Here is a 26,013-nt window from a genome sequence, read left to right on the forward strand (position 1 = left end):
AGTTTTTCTTCATAAGATTGCATCAAGGCATCAATGATATGTTTAGTAAACACTTTATTTTGACTATAAGCGTGAGGAGAATTTAGCATAGATTGCAACAAGGAAATACAATCAATCAAAGAGCAATTTTCATAGTTTAATTCCTTGAAATCCATAATAGTGGGTTTAGCAACATCTAGGGTTTTAATTTCTTCAATCCCACTTTCATCAATTTTAGCATCAAGATCAAAAAAATCCCGAATTCTTGGAACGCCTTCTAGGTAAAGATGGATCATATTCAGTCCCATCATTATCAAGATTCATATTGCAGAACAAAGATTTAATAGGGGACACATCAACAACTTTTAGATCTTCATCTTTTTTTCATAGGAACTAGAAGAACACGCTCTTATAAAGGCATCTTTCTTAGCACGCATCCTAGCGGTTCTTTCTTTGCACTCATGAATGGAAATTCTCATGGCTTTGAGAGACTCATTTATATAATGCTTAGGTGGAATAGATCTAAGTTTCAAAGAATCAACATCAAGAGAAATCCTATCAACGTTCCTAGCCAACTCATCAATCTTAAGCAATTTTTCTTCAATCATAGCATTGAAATTCTTTTGTGAAGTAATAAATTCTTTAATATTAAATTCAAAATCAGAGGGCATCTTATTATAATTTCCATAAGAATTATTGGAGGAATTACCATAATTATTAGAGGGATTACTAAGATAAGGCCTAGGATTGAAATTTCCTCTATACGCGTTGTTACCAAAATTGTTCCTACTAAAAAAATTCACATCCATAGATTCATTATTATTCTCAATCAAAGTAGACAAGGGCATATCATTAGGATCATAAGAAACACTCTTACTAGCAAATAATTTCATAAGTTCATCCATCTTTCCACTCAAAACATTAATTTCTTCTATCGCATGCACCTTTTTATTAGTAGATCTTTTAGTATGCCATTTGAGAATAATTAACCATAATATTATCTAGGAGTTTCGTAGCTTCTCCTAAAGTGATTTCCATAAAAGTGCCTTCCGCGGCCGAATCTAAAAGATTTCTAGAAGAAAAATTCAATCCGGCATAATTTTTTTGTATAATCATCCACAAATTTAAACCATGAGTAAGGAAATTACGTATCATTAGTTTCATTCTCTCCCAAGCTTGTGCAACATGTTAATGATCAAGTTGCTTAAAATTCATAATATCGTTTTTAAGAGAGATGATCTTAGCGAGAGGAAAGTACTTAGAGATAAAAGCATCTTTGCACTTGTTCCATGAATCAATACTATTTTTAGGCAAAGACGAAAACCAAGCTTTAGCACGATCTCTAAGCGAAAAAGGAAATAGCTTCAATTTGAGAATATCATTATCCACATCTTTCTTCTTTTGCATATCACACAAATCAACGAAGCTATTTAGATGGGTAGCGGCATCTTCACTAGGAAGGCCGGAAAACGGATCTTTCATGACAAGATTCAGCAAAGTAGTATTAATTTCACAAGATTCAGCATCGGTAAGAGGAGCAATCGGAGTGCTAATAAAATCATTATTGTTGGTATTGGTGAAGTCACACAATTTAGTGTTATCTTGAGCCATCGTGAAAAGCAAGCAAACTAACACACAAGCAAACAAAAAGCAAGCGGGCAAAAAGAGGCAAATAGAGAAAGAGAGGGAGGATAGAGAGAGAGGGCGAATAAAACGACAAGGGTGAAGTGGGGGAGAGGAAAATGAGAGGCAAATGGAAAATAATGTAATGCGGGAGATAAGGGTGTGTGATGGGTACTTGGTATATCGACTTTTGCGTAGACCTCCCCGACAACGGCGCCAGAAATCCTTCTTGCTACCTCTTGAGCACTGTGTTGGTTTTCCCGAAGAGGAAGGGATGATGCAGCAAAGTAGCGTAAGTATTTACCTCAGTTTTTTTAGAACCAAGGTATCAATCCAGTAGGAGGCTACGCGCGAGTCCCTCGCACCTGCACAAAACAAATAAATCCTCGCAACCAACATGATAAGGGGTTGTCAATCCCTACACGACCACTTACGAGAGTGAGATCTGATAGATATGATAAGATAATATTTTTTGTATTTTTGTGATAAAGATGCAAAGTAAAATAAAAGCAAAGGAAAAAAGCAAAGGAAATAACTAAGTATTGGGAGATTAATATGATGAAGATAGACCCGGGGGCCATAGGTTTCACTAGTGGCTTCTCTCGAGAGCATAAGTATTCTACGGTGGGTGAACAAATTACTGTTGAGCAATTGACAGAATTGAGCATAGTTATGAGAATATCTAGGTATGATCATGTATATAGGCATCACGTCCGAGACAATTAGACCGACTCCTGCCTGCATCTACTACTATTACTCCACTCATCGACTGCTATCCATCATGCATCTAGAGTATTAAGTTAATGAAAACAGAGTAACGCCTTAAGCAAGATGACATGATGTAGAGGGATAAACTCATGCAATATGATGAAAACCCCATCTTGTTATCCTCGATGGCAACAATACAATACGTGCCTTGCTGCCCCTACCGTCACTGGGAAAGGTCACCGCAAGATTGAACCCAAAGCTAAGAACTTCTCCCATTGCAAGAAAGATCAATCTAGTAGGCCAAACCAAACTAATAATTCGAAGAGACTTGCAAAAATAACCAATCATGCATAAAAGAATTCAGAGGAGATTCAAATATTGTTCATAAATAGACTTGATCGTAAACCCACAATTCATCGGTCTCAACAAACACACCGCAAAAAGAAGATTACATCGAATAGATCTCCACAAGAGAGGGGGAGAACTTTGTATTGAGATCCAAAAAGAGAGAAGAAGCCATCTAGCTACTAACTATGGACCCGTAGGTCCGAGGTGAACTACTCACACTTCATCGGAGGGGCTATGGTGTTGATGTAGAAGCCCCCCGTGTTCGATGCCCCTTCCGGCGGAGCTCCGGAACATGCCCCAAGATGGGATCTCATGGATACAGAAAGTTGCGGCGGTGGAATTAGGGTTTTGGCTCCATATCTGATCGTTTGGGGTACGTAGGTATATATAGGAGGAAGGAGTACGTCGGTGGAGCAACAGGGGGCCCACGAGGGTGGAGGGCGCGCCTGGGGGGGGGCGCCCCTACCTCGTGGCCTCCTCTTTTGTGTCTTGACGTAGGGTCCAAGTCTCCTGGGTCTTGTTCGTTGAGAAAATCACATTCCCGAAGGTTTCATTCCGTTTGGACTCCGTTTGATATTCCTTTTCTTTGAAACCCTAAAACAGGCAAAAAACAACAATTCTGGGTTGGGCCTCCAGTTAATAGGTTAGTCCCAAAAATAATATAAAAGTGGATAACAAAGCCCAATAATGTCCAAAACAGTAGATAATATAGCATGGAGCAATCAAAAATTATAGTTACGTTGGAGACGTATCAGGCATCCCCAAGCTTAGGCTCTTGCCACTCCTTATTCCATAGTCCATCGAATCTTTACCCAAAACTTGAAAACTTCACAACACAAAACTTAACAGAAAACTCGTAAGCTCCGTTAGCGAAACAAAACACCACTTCAAGGTACTGTAATGAACTCATTCTTTAGTGTTAAACCTACTGTATTCCAACTTCTCTATGGTTTATAAACTCTTTTACTAGCCATAGATTCATCAAAATAAGTAAACAACACACGAAAAACAGAATCTGTTAAAAACAGAACAGTCAGTAGTAATCTGTAACTAACGCAAACTTCTGGAACCCCAAAAATTCTAAAATAAATTTCTGGACGTGAGGAATTTATCTATTAATCATCTGCAAAAATAATTAACTAAATAGCACTCTTCAATCAAAAATGGCAGTGATTCTCGTGAGCGCTAAAGTTTCTGTTTTTTACAGCAAGATCAACAAGACTTTCCCCAAGTCTTCCCAACGGTTCTACTTGGCTCAAACACTAATTAAAAGCATAAAACCACATCTAAACATGGGATAGATGAATTATTTATTAATAAACAGGAGCAAAAGCAAGGAACAAAAATAAAATTCGGTTGCCTCCTAACAAGCGCTATCATTTAACGCCCCTAACTAGGCATGATGATTTCAATGATGCTCACATAAAAGATAAGGATTGAAACATAAAGAGAGCATCATGAAGAATATGACTAGCACATTTAAGTCTAACCCTCTTCCTATGCATAGGGATTTTGTGAGCAAACAACTTGTGGGAACAAGAATCAACTTGCATAGGAAGGTAAAACAAGCATAACTTCAAAACTTTAAGCACATACAGAATAACTTGATATTATTGCAATTCCTACAAGCATATATTCCTCCCCCATAATAATTTTCAGTAGCATCATGAATGAATTCAACAATATAACCAGCACCTAAAACATTCTTTTCATGATCTACAAGCATAGAAATTTTATTACTCTCCACACAAGCAAAATTCTTCTCATGAATAATAGTGGGAGCAAACTCAACAAAATAATTATCCTGTGAAGCATAATCCAATTGAAAACTAAAATCATGATGACAAGTTTCATGGATATCATTATTCTTTATAGCATACAAGTCATCACAATAATCATCATAGATAGCAACTTTGTTCTCATAATCAATTGGAACCTTTTCCGAAATAGTGGATTCATCACAAAATAAAGTCATGACCTCTCCAAATATACTTTCAGCAATATAATCATCATAAATAGGAGGCATGCTTTCATCATAATAAATTTTCTCATCAAAACTTGGGGGACAAAAAAAATATCATCTTCATCAAACATAGCTTCCCCAAGCTTGTGGCTTTGCATATCATTAGCATCATGGATATTCAAGGAATTTATACTAACAACATTGCAATCATGCTCATCATTCAAATATTTAGTGCCAAACATTCTAATGCATTCTTCTTCTAGCACTTGAGCACAATTATCAGAGTCCTTATTCTCACGATAGATATTAAAAAGATAAAGCATATGAGGCAAACTTAATTCCATTTTTAATTTTCTTTTATAAACTAAACTAGTGATAAAACAAGAAACTAAAAGACTCGATTGCAAGATCTAAAGATATACCTTCAAGCACTCACCTCCCCGGCAACGGCGCCAGAAAAGACCTTGATGTCTACTACACAACCTTCTTCTTGTAGACGTTGTTGGGCCTCCAAGTGCAGAGGTTTGTAGGACAGTAGCAAATTTCCCTCAAGTGGATGACCTAAGGTTTATCAATCTGTAGGAGGCGTAGGATGAAGATGGTCTCTCTCAAGCAACCCTGCAACCAAATAACAAAGAGTCTCTTGTGTCCCCAACACACCCAATACAATGGTAAATTTTATAGGTGCACTAGTTCGGCGAAGAGATGGTGATACAAGTGGTATATGGATGGTAGATAATAGTTTTTGTAATCTAAAAATATAAAAATAGCAAGGTAACGAATGATAAAAATGAGCGTAAACGGTATTGCAATGCGTTGAAACAAGGCCTAGGGTTCATACTTTCACTAGTGCAAGTCCTCTCAACAATAATAACATAATTGGATCACATAACTATCCCTCAACATGCAACAAAGAGTCACTCCAAAGTCACTAATAGTGGAGAACAAACGAAGAGATTATGGTAGGGCACAAAACCACCTCAAATTTATTCTTTCCAATCAATCCGTTGGGCTATTCCTATAGGTGTCACAAACAGCCCTAGAGTTCGTACTAGAATAACACCTTAAGACACAAATCAACCAAAACACTAATGTCACCTAGATACTCCAATGTCACCTCAAGTATCCGTGGGTATGATTATACGATATGCATCACACAATCTCAGATTCATCTATTCAACCAACACATAGAACCTCAAAGAGTGCCCCAAAGTTTCTACTGGAGAATCACGACAAAAACGTGTGCCAACCCCTATGCATAGGTTCATGGGAGGAACCCGCATGTTGATCACCAAAACATACATCAAGTGAATCACGTGGTATCCCATTGTCACCACAGATACGCACGGCAAGACATACATCAAGTGTTCTCAAATCTTTAAAGACTCAATCCGATAAGATAACTTCGAAGGGGAAACTCAATCCATTACAAGAGAGTAGAGGGGGAGAAGAAACATAAGATCCAACTATAATAGCAAAGCTCAAGATACATCAAGATCGTGCCAAATCAAGAACACGGGAGAGAGAGAGAGAGAGATCAAACACATAGCTACAGGTACATACCCTCAGCCCCGAGGGAGAACTACTCCCTCCTCGTCATGGAGAGCACCGGGATGATGAAGATGGCCACTGGAGAGGGATTCCCCCTCCGACAGGGTGCCGGAATGGGTCTAGATTGGTTTTCGGTGGCTACGGAGGCTTTTGGCGGTAGGACTCCCGATCTATTGTGCTCCCCGATCGTTTTAGGGTATATGGAGATATATAGGCGGAAGAAGTACGTCAGGGGAGCCATGAGGGGCCCACGAGGGTGGAGGGCGCGCCCAGGGGGTGGGCGTGCCCCCTACCTCATGGCTTCCTCGTTGCTTCCCTTACGTGGACTCCAAGTCTCCCGGGTTGCTTTCCTTCCAAAAATAAGTTCCGTGAAGTTTCAGGTCAATTGGACTCCGTTTGATTTTCCTTTTCTGCGATACTCTAAAACAAGGAAAAAAGCAGAAACTGGCACTGGGCTCTGGGTTAATAGGTTAGTCCCAAAAATCATATAAAATAGCATATAAATGCATATAAAACATCCAAGGTTGGTAATATAATAGCATGGAACAATCAAAAATTATACGTTGGAGATGTATCAAGCGCTGGGAGGCTATCACCATCGACCGACAGAACAGGCTCAACGCCAAAGAAGGCCAGGGACGCAGCCGCGGTGGCGATGAAGCAGGCAGAGGTGTCTCGCTCGGGGATGATGAATCCATCCGGACACGGCCCGCAAGCTACATGGGGGAGCCAACAGAGGGTCGCGTCGCTGGCCAACTTCTCACCGCCGCCACCGCCCTGGGGGTACGCTCTCTCGCCAGGCTACTCCGACTGTGACGCGCATGGTGGATTCAACCCCAACATCATGTTCCCACATGGAGGGCCGCCGCGTGCCTCACCCTCCGGGCGGAACCCCGACCAGCACACTCCCTCACTCGCACTTACCGGCCTCCACGCCCAGTACAACTACTCACCACCGGCGTACTCAGCCTCGCCGACGGCACCTTTGCGTCGGGGCGTGTAACGCCCCATATGTAACCTTGCCGAATTGTACTCCAACTCTTGCCGTTTTCGGCATTAAGTTATATTTAATTCTCAGGTTCGGGTCTTTGTCTCCATGTGTTGTTTTTGTTTTTCGTGCATCTCATATCATGTCATCACGTGCATTGCATTTGCATACATGTTCATCTCATGCATTCGAGCATTTTCCCCGTTGTCCGTTTTGCATTCCGGCGCTTCGTTCTCCTCCGGTGGCCATTTCTAGCTTTCTTTCGTGTGTGGGGATTAAACATTTCTGGATTGGACCGAGACTTTCCATGCGGCCTTGGTTTACTACCGGTAGACCGCCTGTCAAGTTTCGGGTCATTTGGACTTCGTTTGATACTCCAACGGTTAACCGAGGGACCGAAAAGGCCTCGTGTGTGATGCAGCCCAACACCCCTCCAAGTTGGCCCAAAACCCACCAAACTCTGCTCCATCGTCTCGGTCGTTCGATCACGATCGTGTGGGCAAAAACCGCACCTCATTTGGACTCTCCTAACTCCACTTATGCCTATTTAAACACCCCCCATTTCGGATCTCGTCTTCCTCCCCGTCCTCCTCCTAAAAAAACAGATCAACCCCCCCTCCCCACCGATGGACGTGTCCGGATCCGACCGGACAACGTCCGCCCGCGCCGCCTCCGCCTACCCGCAGCCGCCACGTGGCCCGCCGCCGCCGCACCGACAGCCCGGCGCGGGCCCGAGGCCGCCGCCCGCGCCTGTCTCCGCCGCCACCCGCGCCCGACCCCGCCGCCTTGGGGCGCCGCGCCGCCGCCCCGTCGCCCGGCCGGCCGCCACTCGCGCCTCCTCTCCAGCGAGCCGCCGCCCGCCGGGCACCGTGCCGCTCCACCGCCGCCGTCGCGCAGCGCGCCGACCCCGCCGCCAGCTCCCTCTCCGGCCAGATCCGGTCGAGGAGCGACCGGATCCGGTGCCCTCAACCCCGGCCGCCACCGTCTTCGACGTCTCCGGCGGACTGCGCCGCCGCCTCGGATTCCGCGCGGGCTGGATCTGGATCTGAAAAAAAAACCCCCCGGTTGACTTTTGACCTAATATTCCAGATTTTCATGCTACCTTTGACTGCTCGTATCTCCGCAACCGTAGCTCCTATTTGGGCATATGATATATCACAATCTTCGTCTCGACGAGTACATCATTTCATTCCATTGCATCATTTGCATTTGAGGTCATCTTGGTGCCCAAAATGCTGTTGGAAGGAGGCATCATGAGTTAAATTACAGATCCGTTAGTTCATCATGCACTTTTGTCATTTTTGCCATGTTTAATCCGTGCATGATATGCCTGTGCCCCTTTGGGATGGATTGTTAAGCATGTTGTCTTCTTTCCAGAGGTGCCTCCCATGCATTTTTAGGATGTGTGTGTTATCTTGTGCAAGCTTGTGAAGAGGGCAACCTGAGTTTACTGATTTCAGGGACTTAGTGAAAATCACTAAGTCTGGGATGTTTTAGTTCGCGATGCTATATGTCCAGCTTGTTTCCTAGTGATCCGTGCCTCTTTTGACGATGATCAGTAAGAGTGATTTGTTATGCTTGTTGTGCTTAATCCATCCATGTTTTTACTTGTTATGTTGGAGCACCCTAGGTTGACTCAATCGAGCTCAACTTTTGCATAGTTGTTGTTTTGGGCAGATCGCGAACTCTTTTGCGATTTTGCCGGAGCTATTGCTAGTGATCCATGCATGCTATGCCTTTGTTCTTGCCATGTCTAGCTAGCATTTTGTGCCTTCTTTATGGATATATGCTTTCCTTGCCATGACTTGCACCGTAGTGAGTGCATTGAGCTCGTTTACATGCCTCCGTGAGTTATATTTCAGCATGTCCCAGTTTTCACTAAGTCTGAAAACTGATTGTGTTTCATCGATGTTCGTGTGCTCGGTAGAGTATTTTGCGAACCCTTTTGGCCCCAGGTCATTTTGGGTGTTTTGTTAAGTTTGTCGAGTAGCTCCATTCCATGCTCTTACTTGTCATGTTCAGGTTTGCTTCATGTTGATTTGCTGCTCCGAAGAGAGCATCGTGGTCTGGAATTCCAGACTAGCGTTAATTTCGCCAAGTCTGAAATCTGTTTTGCTTATTCAGTTTTGCCATGCTTGTTTGAAGCCCTTGATGGATGAATTTGCCTATGCCTCAGTCCTGGTGATTTGTTACGCTTCTTGAGTACATCACTGCCATGCAATTTGTTTTCATGTTTGGTGGCTGTAGCATGTTCATTTTGTTGCATTTAGGAGCCTACTTGCTGTAAATCGCAGATCGGTTCGTTTAGTAAATCGCTTGCCATTTCCAAACCGTAGCTCCGATTGCCATGATCTTTATATCGTTTTCAGGGGATTTCTTCCCCTCTATCCAGTGGCACACTTGGTTTTTCCAAGTTGAGGCCAGGTTCATGCATTTCCTGTCACGTCTTGCATTTTGCATCCCGCATCGCATCCCGCATAACATATCATCTTTGCATCTTATTGGTTGCCTTTGCACGTGGTTGATTGTATCCCTGTTGCTTGTTTGTGTTGTTGGGTAGAGCCGGGAGACGAGTTCGCTAACGAGGAGCCCGTTGAGTTTGCTTTTGAGGATCCAGTCAATTCTGACAACTGTGCAGGCAAGATGATCACACCCTTGAAATCACTACTATCTTTGCTATGCTAGTTTGCTCGCTCTTTTGCTTTGCCAATGCTACGATGCCTACCACTTGCTTGTCAGCCTCCCAATTGCCATGATTGAGCCTCTAACCCACCTTTGTCCTAGCAAACCATTGATTGGCTATATTACCGCTTTGCTCAAGCCCCTTCTTATAGCGTTGCTAGTTGCAGGTGAAGATTGGAGCCGTTCCTTGTTGGAACATTTATTTACTTGTTGGGATATCATTATATTGCTATGTTATCTTTACTCATCTATATACTTGGTAAAGGGTGGAAGGCTCGGCCTCTCGCCTAGTGTTTTGTTCCACTCTTGCCGCCCTAGTTTCCGTGATATCGGTGTTATGTTCCCGGATTGTTGCGTCCCTTACGCGGTTGGGCTATAATGAGAACCCCTTGATAGTTCGCCTTGATTAAAGCTTTTCCAGCAATGCCCAACATTGGTTTTACCATTTGCCACCTACCCTTTTCTTTCCCTTGGGTTTCCGGAGCCCGAGGGTCATCTTATTTTAAACCCCCCCCCCTGGGCCAGTGCTCCTCTGAGTGTTGGTCCAACTGTCAGTTGCCGATGGCCACCAGGGGCAACTCTGGGCTGGCCTACCCGTACCTAGGACAATCTGAGTGTGCCCTGAGAAAGAGATATGTGCAGCTCCTATCGGGATTTGTCGGCACATTCGGGCGGTGTTGCTGGACTAGTTTTGACCCGTCGAATCATCTTGTTGTACCGGGATACCGAGTCTGATCGGTGGGTCCTGGGTGGAGGTCTATTCCTTCGTTGACCGTGAGAGCTTGTTATGGGCTAAGTTGGGACCCCCCTGCAGGGATTGATCTTTCGAAAGCCGTGCCCGCGGTTATGGGTAGATGGGAATTTGTTAATGTCCGGTTGTAGATAACTTGAACCTTAAATAATTAAAATGAATCAACTGAGTGTGTTGCCGTGATGGCCTCTTCTCGGCGAAGTACGGGAAGTGGACACGGCGTTGGAGTTATGTTTGCGTAGGCTGCTCTATTTAGTTTCCGCTCGTGCTTTGCCTTCTCTTCTCGCTCTCCTTTGCGAATAAGTTAGCCACCATATATGCTAGTCGCTTGCTGCAGCTCCACTTACATTACCCCTTTCCTACCTATTAAGCTTAAATAGTCTTGATCGCGAGGGTGCGAGATTGCTGAGTCCTTTGTGGCTCACAGATTACTATTACACCAGATGCAGGGACCGATGACACTTGTCCTGATGGCGCGCTCGACCTGAAGTGGGAGTACGACGAGGACTCTCAGCGTTACTATGTGTCGTTTCCTGATGATCAGTAGGGATGCCTATTCGGGGTTCGATTCAGGGTTTAGTCGCTTGTTGGGTTTTTTTTCTATTTTGGCGCCGTAGTCGGGCCATGAGTGATTGTATGATGGATGTTATTTATGTACTTTGATGTGACGTGGCGAGTGTAAGCCAACTATATTATTTATTCCCCCCTTTATATTATATATGTACATGGGTTGTGTAATGATTCCCGACTTGCGACATTGCTTTCAATGCGCCTATGTCTCTAAGTCGTGCCTCGACACGTGGGAGACATAGCCGCATCGAGGGCGTTATAGGGCGCCCTACTATTCTCACAAGCCTCGGCGCCACATTTCAGCAACCCCGGTGCGACCGAGGCCGACATGGACAAGATCATCACAAGCAGCTCGGTCGCCGCCGCCTCCTACCCCGGGTTCCACACGCAAGACGACGTAATGGACACCGCCGTCGACATGGACGAGGAGCTCGACGATGCCGATAAGGGGGAGGAGGAGGAGATGGAGCTGGCGCCAGCGCCAACGAGGAAAGGGGGAAAGCAGAAGCGGGGGCAAATGTCAGGTTGGGCGAGCCGCGCGTCAAGTGGATGTCCAAAGAAGATGAGTGCCTCGCCAAAGCATGGAAGATCGTCGGCATCGACCCGATCACCGGCGTGAACCAGAACGTCGACATGTACTGGAGATGGATCAAGTCGGTGTTCAATGACTGCAAGCTGGTCGACAGTCGACCCCTACTTTGCCACCATCTACATGCAGCGCGGCGAAAAGGCCATGGCGAACCATTGGGCGATCATCTAGGCGGCCTGCAACAAATGGCATGGGATCGTCGAGGAGATCGTGGCTCGCCCGGAAAGCGGCCCCAACGTCGAGGGTCAGATTTGTCCAGCCACCGGCTCACTTATTTCGCCGTGCATGTCGCCGACACTTGTTCTTCGGCTGCGCAGATGGTCCAAATGTTCACCATGTACCGCCAGGACAGCAACGACCAAGAGTTCAAGTTCCTTCACGTGTTCTCCCCGATCGAGTCATGCTAGAAGTGGAGGGATGTTCGGCTCACCCTCACCAAGGCCAAGGAGACCTACAAGCTGGACACGCCTGCCCCAGGCGCAGCAGATGGGCTCCCTGATGGCAACAAAAGAACCAAGACGGCGAGGGGCGTGGCACCGGCTGCCGAGCGGCTGCAATCATCGATCGAGCAGTGCATTACCGACGGCAAGAGCAACGCCGCAAGGAGGGAGGAGAAATCCGACGCACGGTGGTCGGTGATACGTCTCCATTGTATCTACTTTTCCAAACACTTTTGCCCTTGTTTTGAACTCTAACTTGCATGATTTGAATGGAACTAACCCAGACTGACGTTGTTTTCAGCAGAATTGCCATGGTGTTATTTTTGTGCAGAAATAAAAGTTCTTGGAATGACCTGAAAATCAACGGAGAATATTTTTGAAATATATAAAAAATACTTGCGAAAGAATCAAGGCCAGGGGCCCACACCCTGTCCACGAGGGTGGGGGCGCATCCCCCTGCCTCGTGGGCCCCCTGGTGCTCCACCGATCTCAACTCCAACTCCATATATTCACGTTCGGGGAGAAAAAACAGAAAGAAGGATTCATCGCGTTTTACGATACGGAGCCGCCGCCAAGCCCTAATATCTCTCGGGAGGGCTGATCTGGAGTCCGTTTGGGGCTCCGGAGAGGGGAATCCGTCGCCATCGTCATCATCAACCTTCCTCCATCACCAATTTCATGATGCTCACCGCTGTGCGTGAGTAATTCCATCGTAGGCTTGCTGGACGGTGATGGGTTGGATGAGATTTATCATGTAATAGAGTTAGTTTTGTTAGGGTTTGATCCCTAGTATCCATTATGTTCTGAGATTGATGTTGCTATGACTTTGCTATGCTTAATGCTTGTCACTAGGGCCCGAGTGCCATGATTTCAGATCTGAACCTATTATGTTTTCATGAATATGTGTGAGTTCTTGATCCTATCTTGCAAGTCTATAGTCACCTATTATGTGCCATGATCCGTTAACCCCGAAGTGACAATAATCGGGATACTTACCGGTGATGACCGTAGTTTGAGGAGTTCATGTATTCACTAAGTGTTAATGATTTGGTCCGGTACTCTATGAAAAGGAGGTCTTAATATCCCTTAGTTTCCAATAGGACCCCGCTGCCACGGGAGGGTAGGACAAAAGATGTCATGCAAGTTCTTTTCCATAAGCATGTATGACTATATTCGGAATACATGCCTACATTACATTGATGAACTGGAGCTAGTTCTGTGTCACCCTATGTTATAACTACTGCATGAGAAATCACATCCAACATAATTATCCATCATTGATCCATTGCCTACGAGCTTTTCATATATTGTTCTTCGCTTATTTACTTTTCTGTTGCTACTGTTATAATCACTATAAAACCAAAACTATTACTTTCGCTACTGTTACCGCTACTATCATATTACTTTGCTACTAAATGAAGGAAATATGCCCTAGAGGCAATAATAAAGTTATTATTTATTTCCTTATTTCATGATAAATGTTTATTATTCATGATAGAATTGTATTAACTAGAAACATAATACATGTATGAATACATAGACAAACAGAGTGTCACTAGTATGCCTCTACTTGACTAGCTCATTGATCAAAGATGGTTAAGTTTCCTAACAATAGACATGAGTTGTCATTTGATTAACGGGATCACATCATTAGGAGAATGATGTGATTGACTTGACCCATACTGTTAGCTTAGAACTTGATCGTTTAGTTTGTTGCTATTGCTTTCTTCATGACTTATACATGTTCCTATGACTATGAGATTATGCAACTCCCGTTTACCGGAGGAACACTTTGTGTGCCACCAAATGTCACAACGTAACTGGGTGATTATAAAGGTGCTCTACAGGTGTCTCCGAAGGTACTTGTTGGGTTGGCGTATTTCGAGATTAGGATTTGTCACTCCGATTGTCAGAGAGGTATCTCTGGGCCCACTCTATAATGCACATCACTATAAGCCTTGCAAGCATTGCAAATAATGAGTTAGTTGCGGGATGATGTATTACGAAACAAGTAAAGAGACTTGCCGGTAACGAGATTGAACTAGGTATTGAGATACCGACGATTGAATCTCGGGCAAATAACATACCGATGACAAAGGGAACAACGTATGTTGTTATGCAATCTGGCCGATAAAGAACTTCGTAGAATATGTAGGAGCCAATATGGGCATCCAGGTCCTGCTATTGGTTATTGACCAGAGAGGTGTCTCGGTCATGTCTACATAGTTCTCGAACCCGTAGGGTCCGCACGCTTAACGTTCGTTGACGATATAGTACTATGAGTTATGTATGTTGGTGACTGAATGTTGTTCGGAGTTCCGGATAAGATCACAGACATGATGAGGAACTCCGGAATGGTCCGGAGATAAAGATTGATATATGGGATAATAGTGTTTGGACTCCGGAAGGGGTTCCGGATATTTCCCGAAATGTTTGGGTACGAGAACACTTTATTTGGGCCAAAGGGGAAAGCCCACAAGGTTTTTGGAAAGCGCACAAGAAAGTTTTGCGGAGTCCAGGGGCTAGACGCCAGGGTCCCTGGCGTCTGGGTCCAGACGTCGGGAACCCTGGCGTCTGGCCCTGGAGTCCGAGAAGGACTCTTGCCTTTCGGGTGAAGCTGACTTTGTGGAGGCTTTTACTCCAAGTTTCGGCCCCAAGTCTCAACATATAAATAGAGGGGTAGGGATAGCACCCAAGACAGATCAAGAAACACCAAGCCGTGTGGCGGCAACCCCGTCCCCTCTAGTTTATCCTCCGTCATAGTTTTCGTAGTGCTTAGGCGAAGCCCTGCGGAGATTGTTCTTCACCAACACCGTCACCACGCCATCGTGCTGCCGGAACTCATCTACTACTTCGCCCCTCTTGCTGGATCGAGCAGGCGAGGATGTCCCCGAGCCGAACGTGTGCAGACTCGGAGGTGCCGTGCTTTCGGTAGTTGGATCGGTCGGGTCGTGAAGACGTACGATTACATCAACCGCGTTGATATAACGCTTCCGCTTTCGGTCTACGAGGGTACATAGACAACACTCTCTCCTCTCGTTACTATGCATCACCATGATCCTGTGTGTGCGTAGGAAAAATTTGAAATTACTACGTTCCCCAACACTAAATACTTTGCTGCAAATATTAAGTTTTCATGTGTGGTTGAATTGACAACTTAACTGCTAATACTTGAGAATATTCTTTGGCTCCCCTTGTGTCGAATTAATAATTTGCGTTGAATACTCTACCCTCAAAAACGGTTGCGATCCCCTATACTTGTGGGTTATCAGTCGGCGTTGATGACGACCAACACCGTCAAGCTCGACCTACTCCGGACCAACGTCACCGTAAAGAAGAGGAACACTGACCTGGCGTTCTTGATGGGGGCAGACATGTGGACGATGGAAGAGCAGGTCAAGGCGTGGTACTTGGCAGAGCGCGGACTCATCTTGAACCATATGCCTTCGACCACCACGCCTACGCCCACGCCGACCCCAACGCCGGCGCCCAGTCTGAGCGATGAAGCCATACCGACGCCGATCACATAAGCCATGCCGACGCCGACTAGCCCGAGCACCGAAGCCACGCCGACGCCGAGCACGCCGGTGGCGGCTAGTCCCACGCCGGAGGAGCACGTCGTTTGATGCATTCCTTTGTCTATGTGTCCTTCCTTTTGAACGCCGAACTTTCGTGTATGTTTGATTGCCGAACTGTGGTATGGTGATCGCCAGACTGTGGAAGATCGCCGAACTTGTGGCTTTTTTTACAGCGGGAAAGACAAGTTTAAATTTATGTGCGTCTTGGGGCCGAAACCTGGGGCGCGGCTGGGAACTGAATCGCCCTCAGGGAAAAAAAACGGCGCATAGGCCAAAACGCAATCGTCAGGTGCGCTAAGGGGCCGAACGTGTGGAGACGCTCTTAGAGCTCACATACAGTGATGTCATATTTAAGAAGTTGCAAATGCCTGTGGCGGGTGGCCAAGCCACACATGACACCTAGGTGTGTTGTAAATTGTTGAGCGTGCAAGGTTATGTGCCTTGTTTGTTGCTTTCTCCTCTTAGTTCTCACATGACAGAAATTTGAAACGCTCAGGGACCAAGAAGCGGTGGTTGGGCTGATCAACACAAAAAATGAGCTACTATGTTTACCATGATTGACTCACTATCCCATGAAGTGTTTGTAAGATTGGTGGTGACGTTATGGGCCATCTCGTGGGTGAAGAGGAAAGCTATTCAAGAGGGGATCTTCCAAAGCCCACTTTCTACCAACTTGTTTGTCAAATGGTTCATATAGGAGTTGGGAGAAATATCTAGAAACCCAACAATGAGTGACCAACATGGATCATGAGGACAGTGCCAAGGCGCACGTTAGCACCTCCAACGGGTTTGCAAAGGCTCATGTTGATGCTGACCTATCTAGATCATGTATCAAAGGGACTGCGGCTGCAGTATGTCGAGACTCTGAGGAAAATTATCTCAGTTATTCATCATTTGTTATGCACGGTGTCAGGGATATTGCAACTCTTGAGGCTATTGCATTTAGGGAAGAACTAGCTCTGGCAGATGATCTTCTTCACAATGTTATGGTATCCACATATTCAAAGCGAGTTGCAAGTGACATTCTCAACGGAAGCAGCGGAAATCATGGACAAATAATAGCTGAGATTAGGTTAAGAGCACACGAATTTAATTGTACTTGTCATTCCGAAGGCGGGCATCAAATCGTGAAGCCCATTTGCTAGCTAAGTTTTCTCATTCACAAGATCAAGGACATCACGTGTGGTTGGGCTAACCTTATGATTTTTTTTAACACAGTACAGACACAGACACTCAGATATATGCACATACACTTATCCCTATGAATGCATGCACGCACACCTTACTCCTATGAGCACCTTCGAAAGACTGGGCTGGCATATTATCTTGAGATTGATGAAGTCACCACAGACGCATTCGTAGTCGACGGGAACGTCGCCTCCCACTAATGCACATCGCTGGAAACGCTGAAATAAATCCAGGAAAATGAGAGCATCAATGTCAAGTCTAAGACTTGAACCCTGATGCGCTGGTAATACAACTGTCCTCCTAACCATCCACCACAAGTTGGTTCACCCCATGATTCTCTATGCATGGTTTGAAAAACCAGACCAGATCGTCGGTCGAACCAAAACAAAAACCAGAACCGGTGCTCACGCTGGTTTTTAAGCACAAAAGGCCGACTGCAACTAGACCAGTGAGAACTTGTCAGACCGGGCGTTTTTTTTGTAAAACCGGCTAATAAACCGGGCGGTCGAACCGGTGTAGAGAGAAACTCAGAAAAATATTTCCACAAGTAGTGGGATTTGACATAAGTCGGCATTTGCCTATCCTAGGGCAGATAACCACCTCACCAACACTTATGTGTTGTCTAATAGAGGAAACCGTTGCTATTTGACCTAAATTAGCATATATTATTACTCGTAATGTATATTTTTGATTGTAAAAAACCAGCAATCGAGCCAGTGAACCAGCGGTCCGACCAGTAAAAACCCGAACCGAAGGCCTAACCGGTTCGATCACCGGTTCGGTTTTTTAAACTATGTCTTTATGTATCCCAAACTATGTTAACTTTCAGTAATAACAAAGCTTTCACACTTCTGGAAAAAATTATAATGCTAAAATTCATCTGAAAAAAATATAATGCTAAGATTCTAAAAAAATAAAAAATCCAGTATCTTGTTTCCGTGAACACCAGATGCTTGACTACTATGGCCACGCATTCTGCACATGCTGCAGAAGGATAAAGATGTGAAATGGAAACAGCGCTGAAACAATCGTTCAGTTTGTGACCACAGTTTAGTACACCTGGTCAGATCCATCTTGACGTGGCCTTGTCGCGGCCATGGCATCGGCCGTGTACCAACAGGAGCAGCTGCATTTTGAGGTTACAGTTGGTTCGTTGTAATGTCAGGTCTGATTGCCAAGTGATGACACAGATGCCGCCACTAATCCGCACGACCACTCAGTCACTACTGTCTAATGGAGTGGAGTGAGTACGGTTAACTTCTGACTGCATGCGTCAGGACTCCGTGGCCCAATGGATAAGGCGCTGGTCTACGAAACCAGAGATTCTGGGTTCGATCCCCAGCGGAGTCGTTCTCTTTCTCCAATAGCTAATTTTGGGTTAAAAGAAGAAATGGTTCTCTCAACTTTTTGCCTTCTCACTCTCAGATGAAAAGTTTGGTTAAGATAGGTGCAGCGAAGTAGCTTTGCCTTATCAAATATAATCATTTACTACACAAACATTTAAAATGCAATAACAATTTTTGAAAATTAAATAGCATTTTTCAAAGGCAAAACAGATTATAAATGTCCCCAAAAATTTAATGTCCACCAAACACCCATCGCATGTTGAGGTATAAAAGAAATTGATATCATGCTTTAAGAAAAAATTGTGGCACTTTTCTATTGAGTCATTCATTCATGTTGGCACTTTTAATGTTCACAACGTTGTCCTCTCGTCGATGATGGTAAGGTTTTTGGCATCCACAATTAAATTTTTATTATGAAGCCTCATTTGTGTACTCTGACGACACCTCCTTCATCTTCGAACTATCATCAGATTTTAAGTTCTTAAAATATTCAAATGCAAGCCGTTTGTTGCTATCTTAATTTTTTTAGACTCTGCAGATCGAGCACGCCGCCCCGACGGCAGAGGTGGAGCTCCGCCGCCGCCTAGCGCCTCCGCTCCCCCGTCTGCTGCCTCCTTGCCGTCCTGGTCGTCCAGCGGAGTCGTTCTCTTTCTTCAATAGCTAATTTTGGGTTAAAAGAAGAAATGGTTCTCTCAACTTTTTGCCTTCTCACTCTCAGATGAAAAGTTTGGTTAAGATAGGTGCAGCGAAGTAGCTTTGCCTTATCAAATATAATCATTTACTACACAAACATTTAAAATGCAATAACAATTTTTGAAAATTAAATAGCATTTTTCAAAGGCAAAACAGATTATAAATGTCCCCAAAATTTAATGTCCACCAAACACCCATCGCATGTTGAGGTATAAAAGAAATTGATATCATGCTTTAAGAAAAAATTGTGGCACTTTTCTATTGAGTCATTCATTCATGTTGGCACTTTTAATGTTCACAACGTTGTCCTCTCGTCGATGATGGTAAGGTTTTTGGCATCCACAATTAAATTTTTATTATGAAGCCTCATTTGTGTACTCTGACGACACCTCCTTCATCTTCGAACTATCATCAGATTTTAAGTTCTTAAAATATTCAAATGCAAGCCGTTTGTTGCTATCTTAATTTTTTTAGACTCTGCAGATCGAGCACGCCGCCCCGACGGCAAAGGTGGAGCTCCGCCGCCGCCTAGCGCCTCCGCTCCCCCGTCTGCTGCCTCCTTGCCGTCCTGGTCGTCCAGCGGAGTCGTTCTCTTTCTTCAATAGCTAATTTTGGGTTAAAAGAAGAAATGGTTCTCTCAACTTTTTGCCTTCTCACTCTCAGATGAAAAGTTTGGTTAAGATAGGTGCAGCGAAGTAGCTTTGCCTTATCAAATATAATCATTTACTACACAAACATTTAAAATGCAATAACAATTTTTGAAAATTAAATAGCATTTTTCAAAGGCAAAACAGATTATAAATGTCCCCAAAAATTTAATGTCCACCAAACACCCATCGCATGTTGAGGTATAAAAGAAATTGATATCATGCTTTAAGAAAAAATTGTGGCACTTTTCTATTGAGTCATTCATTCATGTTGGCACTTTTAATGTTCACAACGTTGTCCTCTCGTCGATGATGGTAAGGTTTTTGGCATCCACAATTAAATTTTTATTATGAAGCCTCATTTGTGTACTCTGACGACACCTCCTTCATCTTCGAACTATCATCAGATTTTAAGTTCTTAAAATATTCAAATGCAAGCCGTTTGTTGCTATCTTAATTTTTTTAGACTCTGCAGATCGAGCACGCCGCCCCGACGGCAGAGGTGGAGCTCCGCCGCCGCCTAGCGCCTCCGCTCCCCCGTCTGCTGCCTCCTTGCCGTCCTGGTCGAGCAGCTCGACGGGATTGAGCAGAGGCCGCTGCCCATGGCGTCGCCTTTCCTTCGTTCCATTTACACTTCCTTGTTTCCGTTAATCTCCCTCAAGGCCCAATGTGCATGTATGACTTCCTTCCTTTTCTTCCTTTTCTTAGCCTTTGCTTATTGATTCCGAGATAGCTCCTTGATAACCAGGACATTGAGAGGCCTATATAAATTAGTAGGTTTGGATTTAAAGACGCGAGGTGGGACTAATAATAGGTGAGACAAACTTTTCTTCTTAGCAAAACACCAAGCGCTCTCCCTCTAGCTCCCACATCGCAGCCCCCCGCCCCTGCGTCGCTCCAACAGGGGCGACATGGGCGGCTAACCCTAGCCGCCGCCGGCGGTCCCCCTCCCCCTTCTTCTCCTCCTCGTCGCCACTAGAGGAGCCGCCGATGCGTCGCGCGGCTGCCGAGGAAGGTGGTCGCGAGGCCTTCATCGTCCCTTCGCGGAGATCTGGATCCACGGGGTGGCGGCCCCTGCTGGTTCGGCGCCGCCGTTCGCACTCTGGACGGTGTGCGCGGGGACCCTGCTCGGCGTCCTCGACTGCTCGGGTGGTGGGGAGTCGGCGCTTGGTGGCGGCAGTTCGGGGGCCTTCGTCCTCGCCAGATCTGGAGGCCTGCTACTCCCTCCTTCCCGCTCCTTCCCCTTTGCGCTTGTGGCCGGTGGATGCTACTGGTTCCGGTGCTTCTGGGGATGGTGGTGCAGATTGGGACCGGGGGAAACCCTAGGCCGGCTGGTTCGGCTGGACAGCGGCGTCGGCTTCGGGCGATGCATCCTTCCTGAAGGCGGTGTCGTGGTCCTTATTCTTGTCACCTCCGGTCCTCTCCTGGGTGAAAACCCAAAATCCAGTCTGGATTGGGCAGCGGTGGCGCCATGGGCGTCATCCCCTCCTTGGAGGCGTTGCCTGGGGAGCTAGGATTCGGGTGTGGGCTCATGAAGGTGGGGGCTTTGGCTGCCGGCTGGATTTCTGCAGCTGCTCGCGGCGGCTTTCATGTTGTGCAGAGTGCCCCTTGTATCTTTAGGGCGTTTCCTGTTTTTCGTGTTCGCGTCGGAGGAGCGGCGTGGCATCTGGTACGTCGACAACGGCGAGTCTCGGCGGCATGGAGCAGTAGGGGTATCGCCGGTGGGCGTGTGATGATGGACGAGCACAGGATGGTGGCGCTGTCTGGCGTCGTGGTGGCGTCGATGGCAGAGAGGCCTGGCACGGGTCATGCAACAGTACATCTCTGAAGATGGATTGATGGTACGTGGCTGCGGCGGCCTCATACCCGGCAGGGGGCCTGGTTGAAGAGCACGCCGGACTGGTGGGTGCCCATACCCGGAAGGAGTCCTGGTTGGGACCTCAGGTCTCAGATGTTAGGTTTGGCTGCGAGATCTGTTTGGTATTAGGCCCAGACCATTAGCGCCCCTTCATCAGGTAGATAGGAGTAGCGACAGAGGTTGCGAAGATGGTGGCTTTGGTCTTACTGTTGTACGACTTTGTAAGGTCTTGTGTTATAATCAATAAAGTGGCCGTATGCATCGTCCAGATGCAGAGGCCGGGGGTATTCCTCCTTTTTGAAAAAGAAAAAAAAAGCAAAACACCGAGCCAGCTCAATTGGTGCCAACAATAGGTTGGTGAAGGTGAGATCGTGAGTCGAATTCCAAGAAACATCTAATATTTTTGCGAGGCCCTTTATTTATGCGGGATAGCTTAGTTGGGCCACAGCCCAAGCTGCGTGCGCCTTTCCCTTAGGAAGGCTTCCTTCGAGTCGCATCGCTCCGTGATCACATAAATAGTACCACCTCAGATATAGAAAATCATATGGAAGAAGTGGACGGACGACGGACGGACGAAAAACGGACGAAATTACGATGGTAAGAAGCAATAGCCCCTTTATTAGCGAAAAAATGCCGTTTGGAGGACGAGCACCATGCAGCTCGCTATCAGGGTCGTCAGTAATCCCATCGAGACGCTGCAGCGGCGCATTTATGTCATGTATTCATGGTAGCAGCTTTAACTCTAATCATGTATTCTGTATTTTCCTACAGTAGCATCCCATGTCGTCCACGACTCGCTGTCAGGCTGGGTAGACGTGCGACCCACTCCCCCATCATGGCCCTGCAGTGCCAGCCTCTCTCACAGACGCTCATGAACATGGGCATGCTAACACTCTCATGTTCATCACGGTGACAATGTTTTTTTATTTTCTTTGCTAACCATGCATTACCTGTTAAGATAGTTTTTGGCTGTGGTGCTGCTAGCATTTGGAAAAATTCTGTGAATATCCACTTGAAAGTGTGCACCTTCTCATCACTCATCAACACGCCTTCATAAATGATGCTTTGGAAGTGATTATTGACACCAACAAAAAGCCCAAATGGCATGTCGTACAGGTTTGTCTTGTAGGTTGTATCAAATGTCACAACATCACCGAAACACTTGAATTGCTCAATCCCTCTGCCAGCAGCCCACATGAATGTCTTAATCCTACCCTTAGTGTCAACCTAAACACTGTATTTAAATTCAGGGTCCTCTACCCTCATATTGTTGAATACATCTATGGTTTTTGTTGCATCATTAAGAGACTGTTCTCAGTTAAGTTTACCACATAGTGTTTTTAAGGAACGTTTCGTGAATGACACGTCCTTTACATGCCAAAGAAACTACCTATGACACTGTAAACCTTGCTAATGCTGATAATATTTTCTCTCAATTGCTTAACCAGGTCCCTTGTATAGCTATCTATGTGTTGGTGCGACTTCCAGTGCAATTTTCTCCACAATTAAGAGGTAAATCATGGTTGTGGTCAGCCCTGTGCTCGCATACATACCATCCACCTTCGTCTGACCTCAACAGTCGTATTATGGCATTGCAACCACACCTCGTCGACCTACTGTTGGCTTGCAATGGCTTACCCTGCAGAAGACAAGCGTGCATGCAAATCAGAGGATGAAAAAAATGTAAATTAATATCCACATTCTTTTGCATGGCTTTTAAAAATGAAATGAAGCTAAAAAAACCCAAAATGTAATAGGAAAATGATGTTATGTTACCATTGTTGAGGAAATCGTTAACTGGTAGCTGCTCGGTTGGCTGGTGAGTAGGGGATTAATAGGCTAATCGGCAAGTTAATCGACCATTTAATCAATTAATCGGATGATTTATCGGGTAACCGGCTACTCGGGGACCCTATGAGTAGGGATTAATCTGCAAGTTAACTGGTTAATCAGATGAATTCTTGAACAGGGTATGTTCCTGACTCACCGCACATGCACAAACTATCTCCTGCATGCACTTTTTCAAGTGTACATTCAAACGGCTTTTTGCATAGCGCACCCCAAAACCAACCTCCCATGAATAAAGATTGTAAAACTCGTAGTCCTCTTCGACGGAATCAAAACTAGTTCCAATCGATGGATTGTTAACATTTTTAGACTTTTTATCGACAAATGCATAGAAGCTTCAAGGGCAGGCATCCTTGAAGGGCTGGGCTCCCTCTCATCTGTAACTTTTCTAACTCTGACCCTGCAAACAAATGACACACCAACACATCAGCGGATTAGATCCACCAAAAGACACAAAATAAAGTGTTGTCCATGGGCACACTGCCCACACAACCTGGTTGTATGCATAGCTGAATCAATTGTTTTTCCTGGGATATAATTTACTAGACATATGTATGCCGCTATCCTAGTAGTAGTACCAGATTCAGAAAATTTTCATTTTTAACAAAACAAAAAATGGCAGCTAGCATCATCATTTTCTTAGGTGTGCAAGATCAGCATTTTTTTTGTGATCCGAGGGCATCAGACATGTCTGGAAAAATGGTCTTATTCCTTATTCCGATCATGGTTTTGCACCTGCTGTGACTGCTCGCTCATGTGCCACTACAATATAGGTAACCCTCTCATAAACGTTTTCACTGGTAGAAAAAGGGCCTGTTGTCCCGGTTCGTAAGGGCCTTTAGTCCCGGTTCACTAAAGGTAATTTTCTGATTTTTCTTTAAATTTTTTTTAATTTTTTTATTTTCAAATTTCTGAATTATTTTAAACTCTAATCTCTAATCACCCCTCATCACTGCTCAATTTAATCTCTAATCATCCCTCATCATTCCAAATCATCTAACTTCTCGGACGGTCACCCATCCTCCCACTCCCCCAGCCTGAGCACACTTAACTTCCGGGTTCTATTCTCCCTCGTTTCCATGTCTGCACTCGTTGTTTTCCTGACAATAGTAAGATGTCAATCCTATTAACCCTCAGGAGTTTAGCTTGAGCATGAAGTCACAAATTTCACTATTTGAGTTTGAAACTATTGTTCTAAAAGGCGGTCCGGGGGGAGAGTTTGAAAATGGGACCTTTATTACCGGTTCGTGCCATGAACCGGTACTAATGCCTCAAAGGCCATTAGTCCTGGTTGGTGGCACCAACCGGTACTAATGGCCTTCGCACCCTTTAGCCCCGGTTCGTGGCACGAACCAGGACTAAGGGCCCAGGTGAACCGGGACTAATGCCTTAGCCGCACGAACCGGGATAAATGCACCCATTGGTCCCGGTTCTGGACTGAACCGGGACTAATGGGGTTACCCGGCCTGGACCAAAGCCCCTTTTCTACTAGTGTTTCCAATGGTGAACCGTTCACAAAATTCAAAATCGACCAAACGAACAGCGTTTATGCAACCAAACCACGAGCAAAATGTGATGATGCATATAGCTGAGCAGAAATTTAATCGACAGTATATAAAACGGCTTCAAGGCGAGGGATAACAGAAAGTCACCTCCTGGTCCAAGAAGATTTTTTTGCGTTTGACACTCCCACGCCATCTTCGTCTGCATCCTGGCCCATGGCATCAGGGACTGTATTTGCACCACCCGTCTCGCAGGAATCGCCCACCCCTTCGTCGCCAAGATTATACAGTGCGCAGCCCCCCGTACCAGCACCTTCGCCGGCTTCACAATCCATGCCGCCTCCAGCTCGACCCATGGGCAGAGAAGAAATCAACTCCTCCTCCGCATCCTCTGTTCCACTTGTGCCACCTTCAGTTAGTTGCTCGCCCGCAACTAGACCACTTAAGAAAACTTCGCCGGACACCCGCGGCACCAACCTGCACAGGCAAACGGGAGCCAGCCAGATCTGATTGTTTAAGGAATAGGCCAAGGGAAACTCCAATCGACAGATTTCTTGCTCAAAAAATGACATCCCGTAGCGAGAACTTGGGCAAGATTCTAGGAATATTACCCTGATGCAGATTCCTCGAAGAAGAACTCCATGCCGTCCATGGCGAGAAGCGGCGCTGCCCCTCGGCCCGGTGCCATCCACTTTTTGGTCGAGTGGCCAAACACAAACAGGCACCGCTTAATGGTCGAGCAGACATAGCAACCACACATTTATTTTTCCCACCAACCAACCTTGCCAGCCCGCAAGGTGGGCCAAATTCAAAGCCGCACTGACAGAACATCTTGTGCGTGGTAGTAGAAGAATCGTAGGCCCATGTACAAAGCGGGAACAGGAGTAGGCAGCACTGCTGTATTTATACCAGCTAGAAACGGTAAATAGAAAAAAGAACAGAGGCCACGCATCGCGACGCCAGAACGACCGACGCAGATACCGGCCTCCATGTCGCTCGTCCACCAAAACGCCCCTCTCCTTTATTAATAGGTATAGATATAGATATAGATACCTGGCCAGATCCATCTTGACGTGGCCTCGTCGTGGCGATGGCATCGGCCGCGTAGCAACAGGTCAGGAGCAGCTGCATTCTGAGGTTACAGTTGGTTCGTTGTAATGT

At 45.6% G+C, this 26,013-nt stretch overlaps 1 protein-coding gene and 1 non-coding gene across 2 annotated transcripts; one reads left to right on the forward strand and one right to left on the reverse strand.

The window, feature by feature from the left end:
- Window positions 1–18,235: 18,235 nt before the first annotated feature.
- TRNAR-ACG (transfer RNA arginine (anticodon ACG)) lies at window positions 18,236–18,308 on the forward strand. Its single transcript has one exon. It is a non-coding gene; the product is annotated as a tRNA-Arg (tRNA).
- Window positions 18,309–22,506: 4,198 nt separating this feature from the next.
- Window positions 22,507–25,525, reverse strand: LOC123130138 (uncharacterized). Its single transcript, XM_044550084.1, has 3 exons — window positions 25,464–25,525; window positions 25,003–25,329; window positions 22,507–23,750 (listed from the first exon to the last, which is right to left on the reverse strand). Exons 1-3 carry the CDS (start codon window positions 25,502–25,504, stop codon window positions 23,537–23,539), a joined length of 582 nt encoding a protein of 193 aa, XP_044406019.1. The 5' UTR covers window positions 25,505–25,525; the 3' UTR covers window positions 22,507–23,536.
- Between the last annotated feature and the right edge of the window lie 488 nt (window positions 25,526–26,013).

This window comes from Triticum aestivum, chromosome 6A, assembly GCF_018294505.1.
Source record: "Triticum aestivum cultivar Chinese Spring chromosome 6A, IWGSC CS RefSeq v2.1, whole genome shotgun sequence".
Taxonomy (NCBI): domain Eukaryota; kingdom Viridiplantae; phylum Streptophyta; class Magnoliopsida; order Poales; family Poaceae; genus Triticum; species Triticum aestivum.

Bases quoted from the DNA above. Each gene is read 5' to 3' on its own strand.
- LOC123130138 (XM_044550084.1), bottom strand. From the start codon at position 25,504: ATGGACGGCATGGAGTTCTTCTTCGAGGAATCTGCATCAGG. The intron at 25,330-25,463 runs GTAATATTCCTA...TTGCCTGTGCAG, and splicing joins TTCGAGGAATCTGCATCAGG to GTTGGTGCCGCGGGTGTCCG. The intron at 23,751-25,002 runs GTGACTTTCTGT...ATTTGTTTGCAG, and splicing joins AAATCTTCTTGGACCAGGAG to GGTCAGAGTTAGAAAAGTTA.